Source organism: Thermobia domestica, chromosome 7 (assembly GCF_964235325.1).
Source record: "Thermobia domestica chromosome 7, izTheDome1.hap1.1, whole genome shotgun sequence".
Lineage (NCBI taxonomy): Eukaryota > Metazoa > Arthropoda > Insecta > Zygentoma > Lepismatidae > Thermobia > Thermobia domestica.
The window spans coordinates 59,265,191-59,292,239 of NC_137460.1; the positions used below are offsets into that span (position 1 = coordinate 59,265,191).

General features: G+C 37.3%; 1 protein-coding gene across 3 annotated transcripts in view; it reads left to right on the plus strand.

Moving 5' to 3' along the window:
- Positions 1–27,049, plus strand: part of drosha (ribonuclease 3 drosha) — a 211,651-nt gene that overhangs the window by 162,141 nt on the left and 22,461 nt on the right. For all 3 annotated transcript variants that reach the window (XM_081764743.1, XM_081764745.1, XM_081764744.1), the window contains exons 16-21: positions 1,327–1,470; positions 9,015–9,118; positions 15,232–15,337; positions 15,614–15,775; positions 21,976–22,136; positions 24,793–24,938. In XM_081764743.1, the coding sequence (XP_081620869.1) occupies positions 1,327–1,470; positions 9,015–9,118; positions 15,232–15,337; positions 15,614–15,775; positions 21,976–22,136; positions 24,793–24,938 (823 nt within the window). The remainder of the gene's footprint in view (positions 1–1,326; positions 1,471–9,014; positions 9,119–15,231; positions 15,338–15,613; positions 15,776–21,975; positions 22,137–24,792; positions 24,939–27,049) is intronic.

Below are 27,049 nucleotides of genomic sequence, written 5' to 3' on the forward strand. Positions count from 1 at the left end.
CCTCTTTCCTGCCACCATACACTCTAACACGTCCCCCATGATAGATTTCTTTTTTAGTCAATGTTCCAACTAGTTTCTTTTCCTCTTCTTAATAGTGTTTAAAATTATTTCCCCCCCACCATTTGTAAGACCCTTTCATTCGTTTTCCGCTCGACCCAGCTAATTCTCTCCATTTTTCTCCACACCCATATTTCGAAAGCTTAAATTCGTTTTTCAGCATTTTTCCGTAATGTCCATGTTTCTGCCTCATACAATACAATACTCCACACGAAGCATTTTATGATTCTTTATCTCAACTCTTTATTCAAGGTCCCACAAAATAGTATTTTCTTCCTCCTAAAGGCTTCTTTGGTCATTCCTATCTTTGCTTTTATTTCACGTTCAGACTTCTTATCATCACTAATGATATTACCCAGGTATTGAAGACTAAAATTGTATCACTATATATTAATTTAAAAGTTAATTTAAGATGTAACCAAACTCCAGCAGAGAAAATATATTTAACTGGAGATTTGAAACCCTTTTCCTTCTAAGTATTACTTTTGTCAGTGACTAATTTTGATGGAAGAATTCGGAAAGCTTCAGTTCTTTCGCTCATTTCACGGGAAATTAAAATCCGATTGGCTTTTACTGCGCTCACTCACAGGCTGACTGCTACCTAGTGACCCCCTCTGCGGGCCAAAAACAAATTACCATTGTGCATTAAAAGTATTTTTCACGTCTGTTTTAGTGGACATCTCCCTTACTTCATTTTTTTCTGCAGAAATATAGTTCAGTTTAGGTTACGAAGCCATGGGTTCGCGAACAAATTAGTTTACAAACAAGTTTTGTGAATAATTTTTCGCTAAGTTTACGAACAATATTTCAGGGTATGTGAACAGACACACTAATATACCCTATAGTGTTTATGCATGTTTGCCGTAAACATTATCTGTCAGAGTGCTATGATGAAAAACTATTTTTTTGTGTTTCTTAGCGCTAATATGGTTTTGTTTAATTTAATGTTACTCTTCTGTCTTTCTAAAGGATAATACTCTTTTCATTCTGTATTCTTTATCACAGAAAATACTTAAAAATATAAAAACTATATAGAGTACCATGATTCTGTGGCTAGAAAAAAAATAATTGTATTTACATTAAGTTCAATTGGAAAAATAATTTTGCTTCAAAAACAGCGTTACGAAACGGATTAAGTCCTAAGCTGAGAATCTACTGTAAACGAAGTCGATTACTTTTTGAGTAGATCATGTTTGAATGAAATAGAATATTGATTTATCAAATTTAAAAACAAAATAGTAACTAGTATGTATTGCATTTAATTTTTAGGTGGCCGATAAAGTTTTTGCTGAAACTTTATTCAAGCAAGATTGTGATTTGTTGGATGTGTGGGTAAATTATCCATTGCATCCACTGCAAGAACAAGAACCAGATGGTGATAGGAAATGGATTTCGTCTTTTCCGTTGTTGCAGGTCAGTCACTTAATCCAAGGAATTGAAACAATCTGATTTTATAGTATAAAGTGCTGTTATGATTAAAGTGACAGCATTTTCAAAGGTTATCCTTTTCATTTATTTATTTATTCAGTTGTTTGGTCAACGTCGTCTTTAGTGACAGGTGGATGGCTCCCGTAAGAGAGACTGGCACAACAGGAGTTTCTTTACGTTTGGCCTAGTAGGTTGGTAAGGAATTTAGAAAACTGCTGGTTCATATCCCTGGCCTAGTGCGCTTACCTTTCATGGACGAGATTTCGAGTTCGGGAGGGGGGGAAGAAGCATAGAAAGAGAAGAAATATTAAAGAAATGAATAGTAATGGAGAAGCGTTCAGAGTGTAGCATGGCATCGAATCGAACGCTTTTAAGTTACAGTAAATAATGAGAAAAATATTCATGCGAGGTACATTAAAACTAAGCACTTAGTTCAGTATGAGTCCATGAAAATATGAGACAAATGAAATTAATTGTTTGTGCATGATGAAACTCAGAATGTAAAAATGTGCATGTGGATCGGATTTTAATATCTGACTTTCTATAGGTAAAAATGAAAAGAAATTCAGAGTTGAAATATGCAACTTGGCAGAGAATTAAACTTGGTTCTTCGGTTTACAGTGTCTGATACGCCAAAACGCTATATTTTCTCATTCTTTTCCCAGACCAGGCACAAGTTAACTGAATATCGATCTGTTTTGAGAAAATAGCTTGTCCCTGATATTTGATAACTTAACTCGTCCAGGGACAAGCTCGGCTCAATTTGGCTTGTACGTGGTACTTTGTTTCTCGGTAACTATTGACCGGATTTGAATGGAATTTGGTGGGCAAGTAGCGCGGCAACAGAGGCTATGGTTTCACAGCTTTGCACTTCAGGAGCTTTTAAATTTGATTCACTGACTGTTCCGTTTGTTAATATAATAATTTTAATATGTCCCCCAAGCTTTCGTTGGTGTATCTGTTGTTTACATTGAACCATTGTACCATTTTGTCGGGGTGTAGTGGCTCAGTGGTAGAGCGCTTACTTCTGGTGCGTAGAGTTCCTGGTTCAATCCTCAGCCAAGTAAGTAGACCACGTTATCATTCCACCGATTCTTCTATAATCATTCATTTGCTGTAATCATATGTCTCGCTTAGCCTAAAGGGCATGACCGTGGGACGTTAAACTAAAAGATTTCATTTCAGTTCATTTTATTGTACCATGTTTTTCTTCAGGAAACTTCGTAGACCTCTAGATATACTTGGCGACTACAAAGTCTGATCCCATTTTCTCAGAAACGGTTCGGAGATACCTTCAACATGTAGTGCAGGTACTGTAGAGACTTATTGATTGAAGTGCTTGTACTAAGTGGGTGACCCGTTGCCGGCGGCCAGGATCAACTAAAAAATTTAAAATGGAAAAACGTTAAATTCGGTAGTATTTATTCGAAAGTTTGAAGAAAAATATCGGCGTAAAGAACCACACAGTACATTCCTAACATTCTAACCAGCAGAAACCTCTACTCAGAAAGAAATGAACAAATCGCATTCATAACTTCCTAGGTCTAGTGTTAGGATAGGGGAGGAACTGACAGAGGAAAGTGCAATTGGAAGGGGAGTTCGACAAGGATGCCGTCTCTCGCCAACATTATTTAATATCTATTTAGAAGATATAATGAAAAAGAGCCTGCGTGATGGAAGATGGCATTTCGGTAGGAGGTAGAATGATTAGATGTATAAGATTTGCAGACGATATGGCGCTTGTTGCAGAACCTGAAAAGAAAATCAATAGGATATTAGAAAACTTGAGTAAAGGCTTTGAAGAATATGGGATGAAAATAAATGTTAGAAAGACAAAAGCTATGGTGATCGGAACGAAGCGATCTGTGTCAAATATAAAAGTGGGAGGGGAGAAAATAGAACAAGTGAATAGTTTTCGATATCTGGGAAGTATTCTTAGTAATGACATGAAGTACGAACGCGAAATAAAAACAAGAATAGGAATGGCAAAAGAAGCCTATAGGAGGAAGGTTTTTTTTTATTTTTTATTTATTTTTTTTTATTTATTTATTTATTTATTTATTTATTTATTTATTTTTGTGGGACCTTGAATAAAGAGTTGAGAAAAAGAATTATAAAATGCTTCGTGTGAAGTGTTTTGTTGTATGGGGCGGAAACATGGACATTACGTAAAAGTGATGAAAAACGACTGGAAGCCTTCGAAATGTGGGTATGGAGAAGAATGGAAAGAATTAGTTGGATCGAGCGGAAGACGAATGAAAAGGTGTTAGAAATCGAGAAAAGAACACTTTTAGGTATTGTTGAGAAGAGGAAGAGAAACTGGTTTGAACATTGCCTAAGAAGAAACTCTATCATGAGGGACGTGCTAGAGGGAATGGTGGCAGGAAAGAGGGAGAGGGCGAAGGATGCAACAATTAAAGGACGGTGTAAAAACAAAAAGATCATATGTGAAGACGAAGAGGTTAGCGGAAGACCGTGGAACATGCAAACTTCTCAGCTGAGGCAAATGACCTGCCAATAATGGCAGAATACCTATGTACATGTAGTGTAGGCCTAAATGGAATGATACCTACGAAGTGGAGGAATTCGTTCGAATTACGTTGACGGCACGTACGCATTCACTCAAGCCAATGTCAACCCGAATTGGTTTTTGCATTGTTAGATTACAGAGGTACAGTAGTACAATCCGCATCCGATGGCGATAGGTTAAACTCTTCTGTCGATTTTGAATTTTGACGGTATAGACTACTAACACAAAAGTAAAAATTATTAGGAACATTCAGCAAATATCGAAACACCAAATAGGTTGTGGAAGACGGAAAATCAAATTGTGGGTTTAATACTATATTTACCTGTACGAAAGTTACCCATACAGAAATTCCCATTCACTTTCGTTCATAAGTGCAGAATGTAAGGAGCCGCTGGGAATCACTCATTTATCACGAGCACTTCAAATAGTGAGCCTCCACAATACATGCGCTGTGTGTTGGCAGAAACCTCTAGATTCGAACCGTTTCTGAGAAAATGGCTCGGGGTCAGATTTTGCATCATCGTAACCGATAGAGATTGAACTTATAGTTTGACCTTTCAGTATTCGTGACCCCTTTTGGTGTTTCAATATGGGATAAACGTCACCAGTCGTTGTTTCTTATGAGCTTCCGAATGTCACCCAATTTAACATACCTTTCTATTTGAAAATTTTTGAGAACCCTGCTCCGAGGGATCACCCACTTATCACGAGCACTTAAAACAGTCGGTCCACACATTTCATCCACTGCCTGTTAGCAGAAATCTTAAAGTCAGAACAGTTTCTTAGAAAATGGCCAGGGGGTCAAAATTTATGGACGACATGTATAATGGAAAATGTTTATTGTCCAGGTTAAATCGAAGCTCATATTCCACACTAGCTGTATGCATTCGTGCTCCCTCTTCAAGTTAATCCTTAGCTGTCCAACCAAGAGAAAGACCCTTTTGTAATTAAACATATTTCTGAAAGTTAACATTATGAAGAAAAATCAAAAATACGTGTATTATCTATCTCGTTCATGTAATAGTTTGGTCTGTTACTTCAGGCTCCAGCCATAAGACCCGTAGCAACGGCGTGTCTGACGGCTGTTCTCTTCTAGTTTGAAATTATGCTTAAAAACTAATCAAAAAATCGTGGGTAGATATTTTGAAAACCGGCGGTTTGTTTGCAGGGTTGCCATCTCTTATCTCGCATTTTTCCTCCTTGTCGGATATTACAGAATGAAGTTTCCTTGCTATGTTAATGAATACTCTCTTCTAATCTGGAATTCACGCTTCAAAACCAATAAAAATAACCATGGGTAAACATTTTGAGAAAGCAGTTAGTTTGTTTGCATTGTGCCATCTCTCATACACGTTTTTTACTCATCAGAAAATGTTCCTTGTTTTGTACCTTACTGTACTCTTCTGATCTAAAGTTTATGCCTCAAAACTAATTAAAAGAACGTGAGTAAACATTTGCGGAACAGATGGTTTGTTTGCAGGGTTACCATCTCTCACTTCGCATTTTCTCCTTGTCGGATGCTGCCCGAAATTTTGTAATAATTTTGTGCATTGCTGATGTTGAGTAGCGTAATTTCTTTGTGAAACTATTATTCTGTTGAGAAACGCCTTTCTAACATGTCCTTAGTAGGTTGAGCGGTTGAAAAGTGTATGCTGTACTAGGATAAAATTATTATAAAGATGAAAATAATTATTTATGCTCATTTAAATCTTTCGTTTATTGTATGTGTCCACAATAGAATTTAAATTCTACAGTAGGAAAATTTGGCACTTTGTCACACTTTACACGTTACTGAAAAGTGGAAAATAAATGTAACAATTCTGACATTTACATGTAATTTAAATTAATTCAGAAATCAAGCTAATAATAATAATAATAATAATAATAATAATAATAATAATAATAATAATAATAATAATAATAATCAATATAATAGTAATCTCTACACTATGTTAAATTTATAACACAAATGAAGTTGTAGAGAGGTAAAATGTATTTTTTTTTTTTTAAAAAAAAAACTATATTTGGGACTTGAGAAAATTCAGAAAACAAAATAATAGTGGTAAAAGTGTCTGACAATTGTAGTGACATTTACAGTACCTACCCAAAGAAATAATATACATGTTACACCTAATAATCTGTTCCAGATGAGAATAGTATTAAAATCACGAAGAAAGAAGTAACATTATAGTGTGTGATACTTGTATGTAACATTTACATCAGCTTAGAAAACCTACACATATTACTGCATATTACAAAACCTACAAAGTGTTGGGAAAAAATTACTATTAACATTCCATTTGAGCCGATAAATTCAAATATGGAAGGCTACTTATTTCCCAGGAAGAGTCACACTTGCAGTAGGATATACAAAATGTTGGCGATTTCTGGCATCGACACCTTACATTGCACCGTTTACAGCCACACGTTATTGTCAAATCGTCAGGTATGATATTTAGGTTTAAATCAGGTAACAGTTCCACTTACAGAATTCCATCTGAAATCTTCCGGATTCAATCGTACAAATAACCATATAGTGCATACACACGTGTACACTTGGTAAAACGAACGCTTCATGTGGGCATGCAATGTAGATGAAGTAGGTGGTAGTGTCAACAGATTAACAATCTTACTGGTTTGATATGTGTGGACACATAATTCATCACACTATTTACACACTGTGCCTTGTTTCATTACTTGGACCAAGTACTCCGCTGCGAGCTTACAATCCTCATCTGTTGGTGGTATACGGAAACCCAACATATCTCAAAAATCTCTCAGGATGAACCCTCAGAGCTGCTGCTTTGGTTCCTACCTTGCTAGTTACATCACAACCTGTTAGTGTGTGTGTCGCAAGGATGACACCACATAATTCGCCACATGAAGTTGCCAGAGTATGGATGAGAATAATATCCGTTTCTGACTTACGGAACTACAAGTCGGACAAGCCATATTCTCGGAACATTCGGTGAAAATGAAGTAGTAAAACAAGGACATCCGTATCGTTTGACATTAGTATAATGCACTCATTGGTGTAACTGGAAGCTTTATCCCCAACCCTTAGTTACACGCTCCTACTTTATATTTTGCGCCCCCGCGTCGCAGGGGTTGCAATTTACGCCTATGAATGAAACTTGTATACCAGTTCTCAAAATGTGTAGTATATGTGGGGTTATTCGTAAATCAGCCTCTTCGATGGAGTTTGTCAAGTCTGTAGTGTAGTGCTTGAGAAGTACTAACGCAGAAGTTGGGCTATCCTTGCCAACTAAGTCACTGAGTCACTAAGGTGAATGTGACGTGTGAATGTTAAGATGTTCCATTAGTGCATTTTGTAGCATACTTTATTATCTGATGAGATGATGCTCAAAACCTAGACATCGGCACTGGCAGTTTTAGGGTCTGGGGTCAGCGCAGTAATTGGTAGCGGACGTACAGACGCTCTTCTTTCCTCCTCTTAATTTTTTATGGAATGAGCTAGGTAGCTATCAAATATACTGTATAATCTTCATGTTCATGTGGACAGACATTTCTTACACGATTTATGAGAACTAGAAACATGTTTGAAAATGTCTGAAGAGATTATGTTTGCGTTCGTCGTATCTCACACATAACATCTATAACAACAGCAGTGGGAGTAGGTGAAGAAAGTACTTGACGTGTCTCAATATCCGGAAATATCTTTCGTAATTCGATCATCAGGGCAGATTTCACAGACTTAGAAGCCGCACCGTTACTGTTGATGAATATAGTGTAGGGTGTCAAGTCACATCAAGGAATATCTCGTATTCACAGGCCTCTGTCTTTAGCAATGGAAATATATATATTTCTAGGCTAGTTACTTACCTAACAATGCTCTTTGGTTCCTGAGCTACTGTTGTATGTACTACCCGAATTATTGAAAATATTGGAAGCTTCTGCTTATGTATCATAGTTGATGGCTTCTTTCTAGTGATGAATCTTTCCACCCTGAATTTCAAGTACTCTGCGTTTGCATCAGTGACGTAATTGAGTAGCTTCTGTACGCATCCCTCTGGCAAGCGTTCATTAGTCAAGACATTGTGAATCATTGTTTCTGAACTATCACTGTATGGATATGAAGTGACCTTCAACATTTTCCCAAACTTCCTTGCATGGGAACCACGTAAATCGTGATGTAATTGAAGCTCATTATCTTCATTCGATATTCCGAGCATTTGTTTGAACGTGTTTGTAATAGTAAGAACTTAATGACTGGAGCCTGTATTATGTCGCTTGATTAATATCAGGAAGTAACATAGTGATATGTGTTAAATTGAGTAGGAATAATTATTTGCTTTATTTCTAAATACTGGAAGAATATGTTATTAATTCCTCAGGCCGACCTTCCATACACATGTGCGTTCAGATAAAACTGCTCTAATGGCTCGATGTACATCTGTGTTGTCCGTTTAGTGCATAAGAAAAATTTGATTGTATTATTTTCAGTAGTTTTTCGAGATATAAAGAGTTCTCTAGTATGTTATCAAAAACTACTCTTCAATGGTAATTTAAATTCCTTCCTGAGCAGTAGAGCTGGGCATTTAAATACTGACCGTAGAAGTTACTGATCGTTGTGGATTTCAACCATTTTAAACTTAATTTAAATAATCAGATTTTCAGTAGAATGTATTTGGAAAATTTATACATAAATAATATTAAACATTACTATGAGAACAAACATTCCTATTGATTGATTATTTAAAGTTTAACGTCCATTTTCGACGCTGTGGCTATATGAGAACTGGACGTACAGATTAATGTTGAACCCAGTTCACGCGAGGTCCTACCAGAATCAAGCTCTGCTTTCCCGCGTCCAAGACTTCTATGTTAACCATATAGTCATGAGCGAGTTCAAACATTCCTGAGTCTTAGATTCAATCTTTTATCAAGCCGACAACAAACATTAAACGAAAATGAAATTCTGTATTTGAAATGAAATGCAATAACTTAATTTTAATGCACTTGTATGTATATGTTACAGAAACTAACCAACTTTGAGGAGTCTATAGGCGTTGAATTTAGACATATTCGTCTTCTTGCTCGTGCATTTACTGATAGAAGCATTGGGTACAATAATCTTACACTGTAAGTATGTATCTGATACAGTAATAAAATTATTTTTAAGTATAGTTTGTTAAACTGTTTATGCAAGTACTCGCGTATTACCGATCCTATGACAATAAGTATATGAAATATTTACTTTAATTTGAATCTTATATGAGTTTAGGGTTAATAGAATGTACTAATAAAGTTACATAACATTATTTATTTACTTGTAATTATTCAATTACAAGAGGTAAATAATAGTGACAACACTTACAATTCTTACCTCCACGTATTAGCAAAGTACATATATTGCTTCAGTGTAATCGCCCACCATGTTTACAGCCTTCAGCCACACTTGTGGAAAGCGTCGTACACCGTCAGAATGTCCATCTTTCACGATGTTTGTTAAGGACCGCCGTATAGCACTGATGATGGCTTTCCTTGTGTTGTAAAGCTTCACACGAAATGGGTCTTGCGTCTTCGATGAAGATGACATAATCCAGAGAATAAGGTGAACAGTAAAGAACATCCCATCGCCGCGTCACGTGGTTCTTTTAACAGCTTTAGGGATATGATACCTGGCATTATTATGCAAGATTAGGTGGTCGATTTCAGCAGGAGCCGTCGCTTTCTGAGTACAGAACAAAGGTGGTTGCAAGAAATTGCAATAACAAGCTACATGAACCATCTGCCGCTGACGTACAGAGTGGTGTAGGATTACCCCATGGATGTTGTATGCCACAGTGCAAATCACCTTGAGTAGGATCCAGGATGCTTCCACTCATTGGATTTCTGCTTCAAGCTCGGATTCGTACGAGCGAGTCCCAAGTTTCGTCCACAGTAAAAATCCATTAAAGAAAGTTCTCATCTTCCTCTCCTAATGGTGCATATACTCTTGTAGAATTGAGAAACTTTACCATTTTTTCACGTCAGTGATTTCATGAAGTTTCCACTCGCTGTGGACTTCCGGAATCAAGAAGTAGCCCAGGATGTTTAGCATGGTTTTGTTATATGCGTCTGCTTCTGCGGCTAAGTCGTACATGTGTAGTTCATTGGTGATTCACCTCCAACAGGAAAGAGAAGGACTGTATTGTGTTTTTGTTAATTTGGGGTTGTGCTGAACGGCATCCCTGCCTTCCTTAAACACTTTAAACTCACCGCACCGCACCGCAACGCTTCGTTACATATTTCACACAGTCCCTGAAAACAGTCTTTTGTACTCTGATCCATATTACTTCAGTTTTGATCCACTGACGTTCTTCCAATTTCACAAAAATGTCGTTAGAGCACATTCATTTTTGTTAAAGAGTTCGGGCGCTTGAAATCTCTGCTTCTATTTCACTGTAGCTTTTGACTGTGTAAGGCACAATAGTTCTCACTGGCCACTTGCTGGCCGAATACATGTGTGAAACTGACTCACGCCTCTTACATAAGAGAAGTGTTGGTCTTGTACAGCTATGTGTATATTTGATTATTCGAACTATATATAAGAAGTTCTAATTACATAAAGTAATCGAGCTTTTCTCGATGTAGAGCAGAATAATGGGACTGCATATGGAATGTTTGAAAATTAGCACCTAAAGCATATACAGATTAATACCCGATGTCATCGACTGAAGAACATTGTCAAGAAATGTATTTTTGAGATAAATCATTGATCAGTTCTATCAAAGAGCTAATATTGTCTTCTAAAACTACTGAATATCATTGTCTACTTAGTTACAAACTTGTAATTTTGCAAGCCATCAAATTATGTTTCAGTTTAGTTCATATTACTATGCTCCTTCTGTTCTGCCCGTGGTTCAAAAAGAGCATGCAAAGCGTTCTCCTTTTCCCGCCTGTTAAAGAGAGGCGAAAAACACCAAAAATGTAATATGTAGAGCTTATGTCCGTTTAGTTCAGGGGCGAGTAAACGAAAGATATTATTACCATGGATTACAGGACTAGGAACTAGCTAAGTCACTTGTTTAATGATGAAATTTCAACTAGGCGACCGGAAAAGATTAAAAAAAAAAAAAGTACAGTTGGCGTAATTTATTGAAGTTCAAAATGAACTAGTCACTTGTAAATCTTAGTTCCCAAATATAATAGCAAAGATTCTTTGTGGTCGCTTTAAGTTGCATTATAAACGCCATAGATAAAGCTTTGTAGTACTCATATGAATTGTAATCCATAGATGCCTCTCTGCTGAATTACTGTCTACAGAGAGCTCACTCCGAAGGTTCTGGCTGAATTTTGGTAGCGATAAAAGTCCTGGATTCAGAGCTGTTTATTCTCTTTTCGCTCGTTTGGAAAGCGGATGAAGGATGTACGTCAGTCAGCGATGGCTCACTCCATCGTGAAATCGTCAGTTACCTTAATAACGATTAAAATTAGATAGTTCATGTGATTGCGCCAAAAGCATGTAAGATCTTGTAGTCTTTTATTGTCACTGACTTGTAGTTAGTGCGTAAACTGACTGACAAAGAGCCAAGAACTTTGAAATCGGTCACTTTTATAAGTTCGGTAGCATCACGTGTTAGTGTCATTTCCCACTGTCGACCTTGGCATAACTTACTGTTTTTTGGGAAGCTGGTGTATACATCACTTCTCATTGAATCTTGCATGGTCCCAGTTTCTTGCATCTTATTTCTTACAAGAAAAAAAGCATATATTGAAAAGAACGCAATGCTGAACTTCAAAGTAAATACTTGTCTCTAGCTCTGGATTGTCTGTCATTAAAAGCAAAATTATAGACATACGTAAGTTTACATCTAATCTAATATAAATAAAATGAGTTTGTTTGTGTGTTTGTCTGTCTGTCTGTGTGCGGGCTAAGGCCAGACGAGTGGACCGAGAGTTACTAAAATTTGGTCATGCGTACCTTGGTCCAGGCCCCAGATCAAGACGAAGGTTTTTTTTTTTTTTTTAATTTCATAGCAGGGAGTGTCAGGGGGGAGCGTTTACCGGGACCGCCCTGGGGACCAGACAAGTTGACCGAGAGTTACCAAATTGTGCTCACGGATATCTTGGTCCAGGCCTTAGGCCAAGGGGAAGCGTTTTTTTTTTTTTTTTCAAAATTCGAACCAGGAAGGTTTGAGGGGGGCGTTTTACCGGGACATGTAAAAGTAGTAGAAAATGATCAATATTAGTGCCGAGTTCATACTTTTCGCGGTCGCTAAGATCAATGGTGAAGCTCCGATCGAATGAACTTCCAAATTCACACTATTCGACTGCGGGCCGGGAGTTACCGGGGGGGAAGGAAGGGGGGAATACCAAGATATGTAAAAGTAGAAGAAAATGACCGATATTAGTATCAAATCCATAGTTTTCGCGGTCGCTGAGATCAACGGTGACACTTTCATTAGCAATAACTTGCAAATTCAGCTACCATTGAATGCGGGCCGGGGGTCAGCGGGGGAAGGGGGGATACCAAGACATGTAAAAATACCCCAAAATGACCGATATTGTTGTCAAATCCATACCTTTCGAGGTCGCTGAAATGAATGGTGATACTCCCACAGGCATTGTCTTCCAAATACAGCCCCCATGCGAAGAATGGGTTTATTCAGCCAGTATTGAATAAAAAGTTGCCCTTTAATAAACTTACGATTTTCTAACAATATTTTACCAAAATAAGCGTATCACCCCATTATTATTCTTTACGCTATGGTAGTAATACAGGTTTAATTAATATCATTAATATGAGGGCCGTTTGAAAAGTAACCTCCGATTGGTTAAAAAAGAATAATTTATTCTGTACATCTGAAAACTACTTCTTTGCTCTATTTTCAACATAGTTCCCATAAACATTCAAGCACTTATTATATCTCTGCACTAGTTTAGAAATTCCATCAGCATAAAAATCTCCCGCCTGTGCCTTGAGCCAGCCTGTGACCATATCTTCCAGCTCCTCATCACCAAAGCGCTGAGATCATATAACGCAGGCCTGGAAATTTGTGGAAAGTCATCGGAAAGCTCCGAGGTTGTGAAATGTCGATTTTCACGAACTTTTTCCATCAATTTTCTAAACGACTTCATCAGTGACTACTGATGGCTTGCCACTCCTCTCTTCTTCATGAATGTTTGTTCGTCCACTTTTAAATGAACGAACCCATTCACGAACAGGGGCCGCGGTGGCTTAATGGTAGAGCGTTCACCTCTGTTGTTGGGGTCCCGGGTTCGATCCCCGCCCCTGCCAAGTGAACGTTGTGGTGGACTCGGGGTTCTCCCGTTTCCTCCCACTTCATTCCACCATTTCATTCATTACTCATCGTCACCGTCTCCTTTAGCCTAACCGGCATAAGCGTGGGACGTAAAACAAAGATTTCATTTGATTTCCATTCACGAACAACTCCTTCATTCATCACATTTGGTTCATACATGGTACAAAGGTCCCAATGAATAGCTGCTGCCGAATATTATTTTGCCGTAAGAAAACGTATAACAGCTTTCACTTCGCGGAGTTTTCTACTGCAGCACTCATTTTGATACGCTACAAAAGTGAAGCTATTGATCAGATAACCTTCACTCTACCAAGGCTGTATGCAGACCGATCTACCGAGCACACCTGTGCATAGTGATCAGACAACCTTCACTCTACCAAGGCTGTATGCAGACCGATCTACCGAGCACACCTGTGCATAGTGATCAGACAAGCTTCACTCTACCAAGGCTGTATGCAGACCGATCTACCGAGCACACCTGTGCATAGTGATCAGACAACCTTCACTCTACCAAGGCTGTATGCAGACCGATCTACCGAGCACACCTGTGCATAGTGATCAGACAACCTTCACTCTACCAAGGCTGTATGCAGACCGATCTACCGAGCACACCTGTGCATAGTGATCAGACAACCTTCACTCTACCAAGGCTGTATGCAGACCGATCTACCGAGCACACCTGTGCATAGTGATCAGACAAGCTTCACTCTACCAAGGCTGTATGCAGACCGATCTACCGAGCACACCTGTGCATAGTGATCAGACAACCTTCACTCTACCAAGGCTGTATGCAGACCGATCTACCGAGCACACCTGTGCATAGTGATCAGACAACCTTCACTCTACCAAGGCTGTATGCAGACCGATCTACCGAGCACACCTGTGCATAGTGATCAGACAACCTTCACTCTACCAAGGCTGTATGCAGACCGATCTACCGAGCACACCTGTGCATAGTGATCAGACAACCTTCACTCTACCAAGGCTGTATGAAGACCGATCTACCGAGCACACCTGTGCATAGTGATCAGACAAGCTTCACTCTACCAAGGCTGTATGCAGACCGATCTACCGAGCACACCTGTGCATAGTGATCAGACAAGCTTCACTCTACCAAGGCTGTATGCAGACCGATCTACCGAGCACACCTGTGCATAGTGATCAGACAAGCTTCACTCTACCAAGGCTGTATGCAGACCGATCTACCGAGCACACCTGTGCATAGTGATCAGACAACCTTCACTCTACCAAGGCTGTATGCAGACCGATCTACCGAGCACACCTGTGCATAGTGATCAGACAAGCTTCACTCTACCAAGGCTGTATGCAGACCGATCTACCGAGCACACCTGTGCATAGTGATCAGACAACCTTCACTCTACCAAGGCTGTATGCAGACCGATCTACCGAGCACACCTGTGCATAGTGATCAGACAACCTTCACTCTACCAAGGCTGTATGCAGACCGATCTACCGAGCACACCTGTGCATAGTGATCAGACAACCTTCACTCTACCAAGGCTGTATGAAGACCGATCTACCGAGCACACCTGTGCATAGTGATCAGACAAGCTTCACTCTACCAAGGCTGTATGCAGACCGATTTACCGAGCACACCTGTGCATAGTGATCAGACAAACTTCACTCTACCAAGGCTGTATGCAGACCGATCTACCGAGCACACCTGTGCATAGTGATCAGACAAGCTTCACTCTACCAAGGCTGTATGCAGACCGATCTACCGAGCACACCTGTGCAAAGATGGTAGCGCTGCCACCACTACTTCACGTACAGTGACCAATCGGAGGTTACTTTCCGAATGCGCCTCGTAATAAAGAAGTTATACGATTACAGTTTGCCTCTAATAATGTATTTTATGTGTGATAAAAAAATGTTCATAATATTTGTACTATTTTTTAGTAAATTCTATATTTATTCATTTTCCAGAGGATCAAACCAACGTTTGGAATTTTTAGGAGATACAGTTCTTCAGTTGATTGCTTCAGAATACTTGTACAAATATTTTCCTGAACACCACGAAGGACATCTGTCTGTACGTATTATGTATAAGTTAACTTTTCTTTTCCTTTATTTATTGATATTTATGTAGAAATTGACCTAATTTGACCTGTTTTCAAAAGGTTTTACAACTGTTAACTGTTTTGTACAATTTTAATCAGTGAGTATTTTAGGAAATACTATAAAATAAAGCGTTTATTCTTGAAAAAAAAATGTTCATTCAATTTGTGTTCAGTATAGAGAACTAATCTGTTATTGATTTCTTGTTAAAATTCCAAGTGATTTTATTAATGTTATTTTTTCATTACAGTTATTACGTAGCTCTCTAGTCAATAATAGAACTCAAGCTGTTGTCTGTGATGATCTTGGAATGACTGAATACGCTTTATATTCTAACCCAAAGGCTGAACTGAAAACAAAAGATAGAGCTGATCTTCTGGAAGCTTTCCTTGGTGCTTTATACGTGGATAAGGTAATAATTACTGCATTGAAGAAGAGACAACTGTTGAAAGTAAGATTTGTTAACTGTAGTTTTTTAAGTGTGTTTTAGCATCATGGTATATGCCTAGAAACTACTTATTTTATTCATTTGAAAATAACTAACTCTATGGCCTATGGAACCCGGAGGTTCAATGGCGCGTTCACAAAAGCTCTCCACCGACTTCTGTCCTTAGCCAATTGGATCCAGTTTCTACTTTGTATTCCTATTTCTGCGAGATCCATCTTAATATTGTCCTCCCATCTGCGCCTAGGTCTTCCTAATGGTCGTTTACCGATGTCTTCCAGTTGACTTTGAAAGTGTTTCTAGTTTCTTCCATCCTAGCTACATGACCTGCCCACCTAAGCCTCCTAGACTTGATGACCCTAACAATGTTTGGTAATCCGTATAAATTGTGTAGTTCCTCGTCATGAAGTTTCAGCCATTCCCCATTCCCGTTCCTCTTGGGTCCGAATATTCGTTTCAGAATCTTGTTCTCAAATATTTTTCGTAACCATACAAAACAACAAGCATGATTATCGTTTTATATATTTTAAGCTTCAAATTCCGCGACAGAATTTGTGACAACAAAAGATTTTGAACTGAATAGTAACACGAATTCCCTGGTTTTAATCGACATTTAATTTCTTCGTGAATATGGTTTTTGTCTGTTAATATTGATCCTAGATATTTGAAAGTATCCGCTTTATCAAAAGTAGTATTTGATATTTTAACGCATCCATAATATGCCGTATTACGAGCCCGACGAACTCATTTGAAAATTCCTGTATTTTAATAATTCTGAAATTTCTCAAGTTCTCCGATGTACTATCCTGCCCACTTCATTAAGCGAAATGAGCAACAAAAATTTACAAAATTATGGTTAAAATAAAACAATAGGAAACAGTTGAGACATACAATACTTGGTGTAACATATTCTCTGTAGATTATAGGAGTTTCAGTTTTGATAAATTCTTGTTTTACACTGCCTTTAATTATATTAATTCTTCAAGCTGTAGTTAAAGACTATACTGAAATATGTGTCTTAATGGAGGTATGAGGGCACCATCGTACAGCATGGTTTTGTAAAAATGTTCATTTCTTAGTCTTCGTAAAATCACTGATTCGGAGCATACAACCTTGAGACTCTCTAAGTTAGCAGTTTTCAGCATAATGCCAAGTCATGGGTTAAAAATTGCACATGTAAAAGTATATCAGGCCAGCAAATCAATTTGGCGCGTCACAAATATTCACGTATCACAAACAAGTCAACTTTAAATTAAGCTACGTGATTGTATTTTTGTTATTGAAAACTAATCTTTCTGGCATCTGAAAATTTCATAAATTTTGTACAGTAGCTTCTTCCACTAGCACAATTTCAGTGGAAGCTTTGAAATTCAGGCTAATTGAATCTTAGTAGCAGTGGTGTATTTTGTGGGCTACCAGCGGTAGCCCTAGAATATTGCAAAATAACGTTATAATAAAAATTAATTTCTATTGATAATTTTATACTTTAGTATCTTCTTTCAATGATACAAGTTTCTGAGAACTGTACGTATTCAGGAACACCCACTAGTTTCTTGGCACGTAGTCTGTCTCGCTTCCTTTTCGATATGACAGCGCAGCATAAACCACCTTCTAGTTAGTTACTGCAGCAAGAGTCGTGTAGTTATGAGCGCATTCTCCTTCGCTTCACCTCCAACCATAACGTGCGAACAGGCTGTCAGGTAGCACCAGTTGCCTATAGAGTAACGGTTTCTTGGGCGTGCGCGAAGGGAAGTTATGCGAGTAATGACAGCACATTTTGGGGGTCGTTGGGAATTATCTTGGACAGCGTGAGCCTCGTTCCATAGCGGTTTGCGTCAATGCACTGCAATTTTTTTTAAACATTATTTTGTGATAGTTGGCATAGCTGTTATAAATACTTGTTTCATTATTTGCGTTTCGTTGCAAAGGTTCTTACGGATTGAGGCTCCTTCGTTGGTTAATCGCGTATTACAGCATTCTTTATTACACGCACAACTTCTATTTACTCTGGTGTGTAGAGTTACCATGTATCTAAAGCAAAATGTAGGGATATTTCATGGAGCGAATAAAGGTAGAAATGTACGATCATTTATCCGGAATACTAAGATAATATAAATCTTCCTAGTGAAGAACAAATAATATTTATCTACCTGATAAAAGATTATCACAGGTAGTGGAAAGTGTGTTTTAAGCTTTTCTCTCATCTTGAAGACTTCATATTAACGTGGAAACTAAATTTATTATTATGATTATTATTGTACAGGTGTTACAAAAGTTAGCGGTAGCTCAAGCCATCAAACCAATATACGCCACTGCTTACTGGCTATTACTGAGTTGAACAAATGGCTATCTAAATTCCAGCTCCAGGCTTAATTTATACATCTTTGCCACATTTTCTATCAGTAAAATGAAGTTTTCAGTACCTCAAGTTTTCTTAAATGTAGAAATTCTAGTTATTGCAGCTTCGGTTATGTAACGTATTCAAAAAGTATACATTATTCTAAGAATACAGTTACTTTTCCGATAGACTCGGACACCTCGCTTGTAGTTGAGGTGCTGTAGCGTTTCCACCTTTTCGTATTCATTTTAAACTGTGGGTTCAGTATTTATTAAGTGCTTGAAAGAATGTTAAGCTCCATGCAATCAGAATCAAAAGATTGGAAGGTATATAGGATTTCGCATACAGTCTCTGAAAGACAAGTAATCGGCAGGATTGTGTTTACGGCACTCGGAAATAATTAAAATTGACGATCCTAAGTAGAAACAGAAAGACAGGTTAGGACCTTGACACTTCCGGCGCATTCGACAATACTCTCTCTGTAGCGCGATGCATCGGCGCTATCATCGTGGAAATTGCAAAAAGGCATGGTGCAACCAATTTTTAGGGATGGTACGGGGAGAGCATCTTACATAATACCAACATTGGCAAATGTCTGGTCCCGAAACGCTTCCTTCATATTGTCGAAGAGAGCGGGATTGAATGAGCTGTATGTGACGAATGTGTAGGATAATGCAGGACTGTACCCCAGCTGGTTAGTATCGCTGTTTGTATAGATATGTGTGACCTGAGATTGTCGTTCGAAGGTTTGGCCCCGCGTAGCGTAGTCACCAACGCTCTCGTCTTCGGTGTGAGCGGTCCCGGGTTCGATTCCAGGTGGGGCACTCGATGGAAAAAGTGTAAAAAGCTTTTTCAGGCCGGTCATCGTGAATTAGGTTTTTCTGGATTTTCCTCATTCACACCAGATAAATGCCGGGGTGGTACCTAACTTATAGGCCCCAGAGTGATTCCTTCCTTCCCCAGTCCTTCCTTCCTTCCCTTTCTCCTGATGTTGTGCTCGCCGAGGGACGTCATCTCTCATACGTAACGGGCTAAATAGCCACAGATGCCGAAAGCCCGGAAATCCAAATCCTAAATCCCTAAATCTTGTTTATTTTCGTTCCCACCGCTGCTGAGTTTTGCGGTACAGATGATTGAGAAACTCACAGTATGTTTCATTGTTCATTCTTTTGTTTCGAGAAAGAAAAATAGATAAGCACGCTGACCCCTTTGATCCAAAATACCAAACCAATACTTTTTCGTAAATGTTAATGTTGGCCGTAGATTTTGGGACAGATTGAAAGACACTGTTGCATGGATTATTGTTTTTTTTCTTAAATGTAGCGTAGACGAGAAATAACTTGTTTTCAGTTACTAATCTACCCGAACTTATTTATAGGGCCTATCGGTGTCGTGGAGTATCAGTAATTCTTTATCTGCTTCTGTTGTGGGATGAATTTATGAGAAAACCCTTCGGCACACATCATCCATACTTTCTATTCTTGCCGAATGATGTAGTGGATGATCTAACCCAAATTTTGATTCCCACTATAGCTGTTTAAGTTTGTCGTTCATTTTGACAGTGTCTCTGGATCATATGCCGAGTCATGTATAACCAAAACTGATACTTTGAGAAGTCTACAGTACATTTTATTGTTCAAATCCCTGAAGACCTCTTGTCATTGAACAATCGTGGTACGGCTTGGAGTTGCATTTCCGTATACCTTTTGTTCCAAGTACATCTCTGTCAGTCGATACACCCCTTTCCATAATAGTTCAACTGATGTTGACTCTGGCGCTTTTTTTTTTTTTTTTTTTTTTTAACTTATCGCATTGTAATATGGAAATACTCAGTTGGTGTGTTCATTTGTTCTTATTAACTTAAAATTCCTTCAAGATCAACTCTACGGCGACGCATCGTTGTTTTTGTCCTGTACAGTGTCGTGTAAATAATAGTCTTAATTCTGAGTGCCCATAGTATTTGTTGGTACCTTTTATTAAAAGGATGATATAAATGGTAATACGGAATATATCACACGAGAATATGCACAAAAGTAGGAAAAAGTTCCAATCAATTGGGGGCCTTCAAGGGTTCATTCAAAAGGTCAGAAATTGCCCCATATATTAGTATCGATTCAATGGAAGGGTATTAAATCATAACCTTAGATTCGATTGGAACAAAAATCATTGCTTGGTGATTGTTGAGGGTGTTTTCTAGTTTAGAAAAGAAAAAGTAACTTCATTCACTAGTAAGGGATAAAACATTATCATTACTTATCCATTTACACAAAATCTCACGTAGCTCTGATTTATGTACGTGTACACGGGATGGATACTATTTTCTACTGTAACCATTGAATGGGCGTGAATATATTCCATGTAGTAATTTCAGAGATATACTTAAAATATGTTGAACTCTTATGAGTTCGTATCTCTTTAACAGAGCCCACACGGTGCCTTGTTGATTGGATCGTCTTTTTTTATGTGTGATCTATTTTGTACTATTCATCATATATAGATAGATAGATAATATAAAATTCTATGATAGTTAAAAGAAGTTATAAATGAAATTTGTATCATTCTTTTTGTTTAAAAGTAGTGACGTAATAATCGTTCGATCTGAGATGCAATCAAATTACGTTACTTTAAAAAAAATCATTAGTGGTGCAATCAAATTACCTTACTTTAAAAAAAAATCATTAGTATTATAAAATTAAACTACCTAAATATTAATATATTTTTTATCACCTACGCATTATTTATATACAGATTCTCTAAAAGAATCAGTTGTTTGAGTTTTCCATCATTAAATCAGTTGATATAAATGCAGCCTTTGTTATGCAACATGTAAAATACATGTTTATACAGAAAATAGTCAAACTTACGTGTTTTGTCTCGTAAAAAAGTTGAGGCGTTGTGGGTAGTAGAGTAAACTCAAGAATGAAGAGGAACCGTTTCCTATTCTTATATAGAATGTAAAGTATTTTAAGATTTTCTGTGTTGGTGAATAAGCATGTGTGGTACTGACAGGTAATAAATAATGTGGAGGCAAATACGACGTAAGAAACTATTAAATAACGGTAATTCCTGTAATATGACAGTTTTGGAATATAAAATTATTTCTATATTATTGGAGTAGTCAATAGCACCATCATAACATTAAATTTACCCCTGAAGAAAATATAATCGGCACACAAGTCTATGTAAAAGTTCCAACCAGCTGCACTCAATATATTCAGAATAAGTGGAACAGAGTTACAGGGAAGTTAAACACATTTAAAACTCGTAAATCTTATTTATTATTCGAAGAAAACTCAAATAAGGAACACGCAGTGTATATATATATTTGAAACGTTAGTTTTATATTTTTATGGACCACAATATTTAAGTTTTAATCTTTTTCATTCCGACGGCTTCAAGCATGTCACGAACTTTTTAAATTTATGGAATTATTATTGACCACTGTAATGAATTATCGAGCATTTGGGTCAGATTTACAACTTACATATTCCAGTACGAAATCCTAGACCAGTGATCGCCAGACCGTCGATCGCGAGCTACTACTAGCTCGCGGAAACATGTTCGGTAGATCCCGTTAATATTTCGGTTGTCTAACCTTCATTCCTCCATATATATATATATATATATATATATTAACAAACAGTTGGTGGTTCTTTTGGTTGGTATATCATAGTAGGATTTTAAAACGGTACGGTACCTCAAAACCTTCATAAGTTTGGCCACCTTTGTCCTAGACCATAATTTTATCATTAGTAAATTATGGTGTAGCTACTGCATTTCAAACCCGTTATTGTTTCCTCACGTAATTTTAACTTTTTTGTTTTTCCAGGGCTTGCAGTATTGTCACGTCTTTTGCCACGTTTGCTTTTTCCCGCGGTTGCAGGATTTCATTATGAATCAGGATTGGAATGATCCGAAATCAAAACTACAACAGTGTTGTTTAACATTGAGAACAATGAATGGTGGGGAACCTGATATTCCAGTATATAAGTATGTATATGTCTTATTAATCCTAAAAGGAAAATAATATTTAAAATTTTACAGTTAGAATGAGTAAAATTGCATTTCTAATTTTACATTATTTCTCATGAATATTTGTGAGATGCAAGTAATTATATTAATATATATGTCTGCTATTACTGCCAATTCTTATGCTGCGAACTATAGTAACTATGCTGCGAACTCCTAGCACCTTGGTCTTATGTCATCAAGAGTCCTTTTTTACAATCGTTCATCAGTTGCACTCTCTTTTTTTTCTTCTGTTCTTCCTCTTCTTCTATTTATCATACAGTTTCTTATAAAACACGTTCTTGTAGTTTTTTTTTTCTAAAATTATCTTTCAGTGTTATTTTTTTCTTGACTTGAAAGCACCTTTTCAATGCACGAAATTATTTTTCTTCATTCGTTTCGTATTTAAGTTTCTAAGTCTTCCAGTTTGGTTTCATAGCTTTAGCATGATTTCTTTTCACTCCCCAAAATGCAGTGCTCAATGTAAAGCATCTGAAGAGACCGGTGACTCAATGGTACAGCGTTCACCTCTAGCTCGATTCTAGGTTATACTAGTTGTGGTGGATAACATCGCAATCGTGGGTTTTCTCGGTACCAATAGAGGCGGCTTCCTTTGTTTTCCCTACATTCTCATTCAAACAATTATTTGATATTGTTTCATTTTCATTAATCACTTTTCTCCTGCAGCCTAAAGAGCATAAAAGAGATGTAAAATTAGAAGTTTCTTTCTTCCTTTGCGAAGCAACTGAAGAAACTTTATCTTAATAGGCAAAATAGGCCTTTCCTTTTCCTTAGGTTTATTATTATTATTATTATTATTATTATTATTATTATTATTAATAATAATAATAATAATAATAATAATAATAATAATAATAATAATAATAATAATAATAATAATAATAATAATAATATAACATTTCTATCTTTGCTTTAATTTCGAATTCATCTCTCTTTGTGGTACAGTTTAGGCAGTATATAATTTGTCTTCATCAAACATATTATGAAGGCCAATCTAATGAGAGGATATGAGAGAGCAAATAAAATTTTTCCTTTTACAGTTGCGGTCTGTACGTAATTACAGATTTGTAACTGTAAAAATGAAAATAAGAATTTTATTGCTATAAAAAGTGACCTCCTCTCATTTTCTGAAATATATAGACTGTAGCTTTAGATTTCGTTCATAGTGGTTCTGATAAAGTCAGTAATACATTGCCGAAACTGTAACTCAGCTTATTAATATAAGTATTTGCTTTTGTTAGATTTTATTTTTATTTAACCCAATCCACTGTACTACAGCTAATATGAATTTTACTTTGGCCAGGCATTTGCAGTTAGTTTGTGACATGTTGATGAATTTGTTAATTTTCAGTAATCAGAATATACTCCTGTACTGATATACAGGTAATACTTAGCGTTAATACGGTCTACAGCCGTCTCTTTTTCCTTATCTTGCAAGGAAAATTCCAATTTGATAAGTTCAGCGTGAGAGTTTAAGGACAAGTTAATAATGCCGATGGCAGTACTCTGCTGTTCGTAGTCCTCCGGAAAAGGACAAAAGTAAGGTTTGGTTTCAAAAGAAGTAGTTTTCGAAAATTAAGGATTGTTAAATTATTGTAGTGGCTCTCAGGATGAATAGATGATCTCCATATCTAGATGATTCCATATCTAGTAGATATGGAAATCATCGAGACTTCCAGGAACAGTGCGCCCCGTAAAACTTAATTTCATTAGCATTTACAAGCTTAATTCAGCCATTCAACATGTTTTTCTATTAGTGATGGGCAAACCTATTCTCAGAAAGGACCAGAGAAAAAAGCAAATATTTAAGTGGACCAGTATAATTTATTAAAAACAATGGCATCCAGTGCCTTCATTCGTTAGATTAGAAATCATGTCGTAGGCCGGATAGCACATTCAGAAGGACCGCATCTAGCCCGCAGGTCGTAGTTTACCTGTCACTACTTTATAATGTAGAACACATTTTACTGAAGATTCTGACCGCATCCCCTTCAACTGGCTTGAGATTAATCTCTTCCAATGCCCAACTATAATCAGATTCGAGCTCAGTCTTTTGCATCAAGATGTATTGGCTATAAAATTAGCGTGCCACCGCTATGAATGCATAGAGGGAAAAAACATTAATTTTCAAGCTTTCAAATTGAATTCTGCTTTTCAAACACTTTATCAACATGTCGTTATGGTGTAACCTTCTACTGTGTTTCGATCAATCTTACCTAGCCAATTATGTTTCCCCTTAATCTATAATTATTAAGGAAAAATAAATAAAATATTCGTTTAATATAATCTTGGTATGTTCTTCGTGACTATCAGTTATTATTAATTTAGCTGTAAATCCTGTCAATTGAAAGATTAAGATCTGTGATCCTGATTTTTCAAAGTTGTTTTCATAGAATGAGAAAGTGGGAAGTGAGACTTTGATAGAGGCCCTGCTTTATTCCATTCATCCTATTGCAGGGAGGGAGGTGTGCCTACGGAAACTTAGAGCAACATTGGCAGAGTATAGTTCTTGTACGCGCATTGTATTCTTATAATTAACTAGTTAGAAAAACTTACATATTTTTGTTTTTGAACCATCTTAGCGAGTTAAAGAGGATTTATTTTTCTTTTTTTCTAGAGTGATAGAATGCAAAGGACCAACGAACACTCGAGTATATTCAGTGGCTGTCTATTTTCGAGGCAACCGATTAGCGAAGGCTTCTGGGCATAGTATCCAGCAAGCGGAAATGAATGCAGCAAAGTTTGCCTTAGATAGATCATCAGGTAGGTGTAACAATCTCGTCATAATACAAATACTGTGTTACCTAGTATAAAATATCTATATAGAGTACTCACTGATGGTGCTCCTCTTCAAAATCTATTATTGAAATATTTCAGGAATTCACGGCGTGTTTCGTTAGTCAGACGTTGAGAAACTTATGTATCGATGAATTCACATAACACGACGTACATCTTTTAACAGAAACGCTTGAGTTTAAAGTATTTCATAGTAAGCTAGTTCTTATTACAAAGAACACTTCAATATAGGACACTAGTTAAATAAATAGAACTTTTGATATTTCATCCGTGCTTTATTTATTCGAACTGTAGTTGTCTTTGAAACATCAGGTAACTAAAATGAATGAAATATCGAAGTTTCATTAATTTTCACGGTGATGTTTGTAGTTTAAATAATGTGGAATATATAGGACACAGGCTCTTAAAAGCTGTATATTACTTATAAAATTTGGTATAAAAGCTACCCCGTGGATATATGGTAAACGTACGCGTCTTCAGCGCGGGAGGCCCAGGTTCGATTCCCGTCGGAAGCACATGAGGTTCGGGTCCCACGTTAAGCTGCAGGTCCACATCTCATGTAGTTTCGGTGCTGAAAAGGGCTATAAATCCAACTAACCAACAAAATTTGGTGTAAACAGATAATTATTTACATCTTTACAAATTCTTCGAAAAAGTAAGGGGTCCCGGGTTCGATCCCAGCCCCCGCCAAGTGAACTTTGTGGTGGACAAACACCGCGTCCGTTGATTTCCTCGGGGTTCTCCCGTTTCCTCCCACTTTCTTCATTCCACCATTTCATTCATCTCTCATCACCGTCTCTTTAGCCTAGCCGGCATAATCGTGGGACGTAAAACACAATAATTTCATTTCATTTCATTTTCTTCGAAAAAGTAGTACAGTAAAACCTCCCTTAACGAACACCTCGCAATAACGGACACCTCTATAATATGAACAGTTTTTTTTTTTTTTTTTTTTTCCGGCAAAAATATATATTCTCTTATGGAACAAAACCCTCCCTTTTACGGACACGGACAAGAATTATTCTCGGTTCTGCAATATATTACAGTAGACAGAAAAGTCTTTTCCTCACGAGTTTATCTATCATGAGTCTAGACCTGGTGAACCATCAAACAGAACAGCTTCAAGCTGAACTTGAAATTATTCTTTTTCTACTCGCAATAAACAGCTTTCTTGTGGAAATCCTATAAAACATTCAATAAGCATAACACTCATGCAGGGTCAGTCGTATGGCCAAGAATTCTATGCGAAAAATCTTCCCTTCCCTAACAAATTTAGTCCTTTTTCCTCTGGGCCTTGCATCATTCACGACGATTTCATAGATAATAAAACAAACATCACTTGTTTTACATTTTCAATGAGCAATGTTTCATCTCTTACGTTTGTGGAAAAGCAACACTTTTCTTTTACTTACGATATTGGAACAAGTCTATGTTAGGATGGAGCCGCGGTGGCTCAGTGGTAGAGCGTTCACCTCTGGTGCTTGGGGTCCCGGGTTCGATCCCAGCCCCCGCCAAGTGAACTTTGTGGTAGACAAACACCATGTGCGTGGGTTTTCTCGGGGTTCTCCCGTTTCCTCCCACTTTCTTCATTCTACCATTTCATTCATTTCTCATAATCACCGTCTCATTTAGCCTAACCGGCACAATCGTGGGACGTAAAACTCAAAGATTTCATTTCAAGTCTATGTTGGAGTTATCCCGGCTTCCATTTTCACTTTCTCTAAAAGGATATTCTTTGTGATTGGGGCTGGATTAATAAACATATGCAAACACTTGCCTTTTCATCTATTCTGTCAACGAAGATACCGCGCCAGTACGTACACACACAAACACACACACACACATATATATTTATATATATATATATATATATATATAATCCGCAACCGTACTGAGGATTCTCAGAGAGCACTTGCTAATGAGTTTTATTACCCTTGTAAAAGAAATAGCATGCCTTTTTCGCTAAACATCCCCCAGCAATAATATTATTTAACAGAAATGAATTTCTCCTTCGTCCCTACCAGTAACTTAAATACGTACTAAATAAGAGAATTTTGATATTGAATTTTACGTATTTA